At 50.3% G+C, this 4,449-nt stretch overlaps 1 protein-coding gene across 1 annotated transcript; it reads right to left on the bottom strand.

The window, feature by feature from the left end:
* Window positions 1–2,588: 2,588 nt before the first annotated feature.
* On the bottom strand, window positions 2,589–3,425 carry LOC106792662. Its single transcript, XM_014759158.1, is given in 1 exon segment — window positions 2,589–3,425. A coding segment is annotated over 1 exon segment (837 nt).
* Window positions 3,426–4,449: the final 1,024 nt, after the last annotated feature.

Below are 4,449 nucleotides of genomic sequence, written 5' to 3'. Positions count from 1 at the left end.
GACGTTCTAACCCTGACGCATCTCTAAAGCAACCTCGATGTTTCAAAACTGACGCATCCGTAAAGTCCCTGACGTTCCCACCCTGAGGCATCGCTAAAGCAACCCCGACGTTCTAACCCTGACGCATCCCTAAAGCATCTTCAGCGTTCCCACCCTGACGTATCCCTAAAGCAACCTTGACGTTCCAACTCTGACGCATCCCTTAAGCAATCCCGACGTTCCAACCCTGACAATTCTCTAAAGCATCCCTGACGTTCCAACCCTGACGCATCCCAAAAGCGACACTGACGTTCCAAACCTGACGCATCTTTAAAGCTACCCAAACGTTTTAAACCTGACGCATCCCTAAAGCAACCCCGATTTTCCAAACCTAAAGCAACCCTTACGTTCTAACCCTGACGCAACCCTTTTTTTTTTTTTTTTTTCGTCAGGGGGAAAACCTTTAATAGGCTCCTTGGGCCCGGTACCCAAGGAAGTGTCGGATTTTTACCGACTAAAAACCCACCTGGTGCAAAACATTCACTCGTTGAACAAAAGGAAACGGATCCGTGATATTGATCACATTACAAACACACCTACTCTTTCATTCCGATGAGCCTGGCCGGTTCGCCATACTCTTATCCTCATTTACGCATCACTCATACCTTATTCAATAAGAAACAAACTAATTAACTAACTATTAACTAATTAACTACTACTTATACTACATATTTATATATATGTACATACCCGACTATCCATCCCAGGATGCACTAGTCGGGCTCACTCATCCCATGCATCAGCATGCTCATACTTCTCTTATACAGGGGAAGTGACGCACTAGACCAGGTCAGGCGCCGCCAAAGCTGCCCGAAGCCTCGCCCGGGGGGGGCCGCCTAGGTGCTACTCTCCTTTGCGACCTCGCACACACTCTTCTCTTATTGAGAAAAACTCGCTCTCTCTCTCTCTCTCTGCGTCTTTCTTGGCCTTCATCACAAGTCCTGAAAAGGACTGGAATGCCAACTACGCCCCCGAGGTATTCAGGGACAACCTGACTATCCCTGGAAGGGTAAGTTGCACCCTCCCTAACTCTCTGACCAAGGAATCCCTTGCATTCGACTACGCTGGGCATTCGATCAGAGTGTGTTCCGCATCGTCTCTATCCGCTTCGCAATAAAAGCACCGCGGGGAGTCTGTTCTTCTGATTCCATACAGGTACGCGGGAAAGCAGCTATGGCCAGTCATCAGCTGAGTGGTGTAGAAGGTCGTACCTATGGAGTACGGCCTCCCAACAAACTCATCCAACCTGTCAGCAATGGCGGCCCTAACCCGCAACCCTGTCTCTCCTGTAACTTCTAATAACCTGATCTCCTCCTCCTTCCATGCGGCAATCACCCCCATCCTGGCAAAAGCGTCCAGTGCCGCCCTAATATCTGGAGAGACAGATCCCTCTGCATTCTTAAAGTGTACATACACTTCCGCCAGTCGCGACGCCAAATGGTCAAGGGGAATGACTCCCGCAAACATCATTGCCGCATGAAAGGAAACCGTCCTATAGGCGCAACACACCCCGATCGCTACCCTTCTTTGCAAGGCTCGAACAGCCCTCATGATCCTCTGATCTTCCACAACAGCGCGTTACCACACCGGAGCACCATAAAGGAACACGGAGTTGATCACGCTACTGTAGAGACGCCGCTTCTTCTCCCTCGGCCCGTGGAGATTCGGAAGGATTCTCCCAATAGATTGAAGGATCCCTTCCGCTTTCGGGATTTAAGCCCTAAAGGGGGGCCTAAATTACATACTTGAATCTAAAACTATGCCCAGGTATTTCACACTGGGCTTCACTACAACACAAACCCCCCTGTATCTATTCACAGGGGGAGGAGCAATCCTGCGTCTGCGTAAGGCAGAGGCAGGGAAGGCCATTGCCTCCGTTTTTTGCAGCGCCACTTTTAGGCCTAATCCCTCAATCTCATTCACAAGGACCTCGAGATCCTTTTCAGCCGTTGATATTGCGCAAGACAGATCCCGCTATGCTGAAAGGAGGGCCGTGTCATCAGCATAGCAAACCACACGAGACCCCCCCGGCAGCGAAACTCGGAGGACCCTATCATACGCAATATTCCAAAGTGTGGGGCCTTGGACAGAGCCCTGCGGAACCCCACACATCACACTAACATTGTATACAGTGCCCTGCCTTCCGATGAAGGACAGGAGCCGGTCACGAAAATAATCTTTAATGATATTTACAAGATAGGTGGGGAAGCCACTTCCCACCATTGACTCTATCACCGTCTCATAAGGGAGCGAGTTGAACGCATTGCTGATATCCAGTAAAGTCAGCACTCCAACCCGTCCATTACTCGCGCACTTCTGTATTTAATCTTTCACTTCCTAATGGCTCCGAGGGTAGAATGTCCCACCCTGAAACCATGTTGACGTAGAGAAAGAATATTTCCACAATCGAGAAACTCGCTCACCCTGGAGACAACAACCCTTTCGAAGAGCTTCCCCACCTCGTCCAGCAGGCATATGGGTCTGTATGCATTGGGCGCACTATCATCACCATCATGCTTCTTCTTTAGCAACACAAGTCTTGCCCTCTTTCACACCTGTAGGAAGACTCCACTTCTTAGCAACATGGTGAAACACTCTACCAAACTTTGACCACAATGTGTTGCCGCTCTCTTCACCACTAGGCCAGGGATCCCGTCAGGACCCGGTGGTCTCCCAAGGTTAATTCTTTTCGCAACCTTATGTACTTCCCCAATTGTGACGACTAATTCTTCCGCATCTCCCACCTCAACATTTAGGGCAATTGATCTTCCGCCCTCCGGAAACAGCGTCGCCACAATCCTTTCCAATAAATGAGGATCCAATGCCTCAGTCAGAGGAACACYACGAGCCCTTAATTTACCCATAACCAGCCTGTAGGGTCTCCCTYAAGGATCATCTTCAATCGTTGCAATAAAATCCCTCCAAGCTAAGGCCTTGGCCCTCCTTATGGCACGGACTAGATTTTTTCTTTTCTCTCTCCTGTCCTCCAAACACTCCCTAATCCTGACCGGATCACCACCTSTTCTGGCCCTTAAATAACGTCTTCTTGCCGTTGTAGCCGTCCCCCGCAGTAGTGCAATTTCCCACGACCACAATAGCACCACACGACCCCTGTCCGCCGTTATCCTCACCCTTGACATGGACATATCGCACGAAGTGAGGAGAGTATTGTTTACCCACTTCACCAAGTCCCGCACATTGTCACTATCGTCTCGTATCCACTCACTGGAGATAAGGGCTGCCGCAAGCCTGTACTCTCTCACAGCCCTCGCGTCCCATTTAGGGAATATTTCATTCCTAGAGCGAAGGCTTCGGAATCCTGCAGCCTCGTGCATATACTTAAATATAACATATAAGTGGTCCGAAAGGGACTCAGCCTCATCCATCTTCCAATCCGTTAAGCGGACACTAGCCGCTATAGACCCCCACGTAAGGTCTACAACGCTCGACCCTAGCAGTCGAACGCACGTGGGGTGACCAACCTGATTAGCCAGGCCTAGGTTTAACCTATTGGCCTACATACAGAGTAACTGGCCCCTTGGGTTACTTCTGCCTTCCGGATCCCATCTTGGGAACAGGGCATTAAAGTCCCCCGCAACTAATGCTGGAATAGCAGGAAATGTACCTAAGAGCTCTTTGAGCACATCAAGGAGTCTACTAAAACTATTTAAATTCTCGTTGAAGAGGAAGTAGACTGAAACTACCAGCGAGTTCCCCCATTTAACGGCTACAAAAAACAAACTTCGACGCACCAAGCTACAGGTTCTTTCGCCTTTGCCCGCGACAATTGCAGAGAGAGGCGACACCCCCAGGGATGAGAACCATTTCTTATCCCTCGGAGGGACAACCACGGCTCCGAAACTATCGCAATGTCCGCACCAATCTCCCTCATCCGCTGGCCCAATAAGTCCTGGGCGCGACGCGCATGATTTAAATTGGCCTGTATGACCGTGGCCATTGTCGGAAATAGTTTGATTAGTTACATGGAGGGGCAGAGCTCACCTGCTCAACCTCCATGTCATTATCCACACTCACACGTGCCCTATTTACATCACCTTGTACTATTGTTTCTTCGCCCGCACTTCTCGGAACGTTTTTTGCACATCCCGATTTGCCTTGACGGTCCGCAACTTCCCCCTAGTATGATGTCTCTCCCTTAGTAGGAGGCACAAATGGACACTTCCATGACCCAGCTCTGTGCGAGGTTCGGGACCGCCCTGCTTCCAAACAGATCGGGCACCTTGGTTTGTCCTCACAGTCCTTTGCTACATGTCCTGGTTCCCCGCACCTAAAACATACACCCATCCTGGCACCTGGTGCATACAAGAGGCAGCCACGTGGCCTCTCGCCAGACACCTGTGGCACCTTAGTGGTCTAGGCTTTTCCGGGAACACCCGGACAATACTCCAC

Source organism: Polistes canadensis, unplaced genomic scaffold (genome assembly GCF_001313835.1).
Source record: "Polistes canadensis isolate GaletaPanama2010 unplaced genomic scaffold, ASM131383v1 scaffold_530, whole genome shotgun sequence".
NCBI classification, from domain to species: Eukaryota; Metazoa; Arthropoda; class Insecta; order Hymenoptera; family Vespidae; genus Polistes; species Polistes canadensis.
The sequence above is the reverse complement of the archived record's forward strand: the minus strand, read 5'-3'. Positions and strand labels throughout refer to the sequence as shown.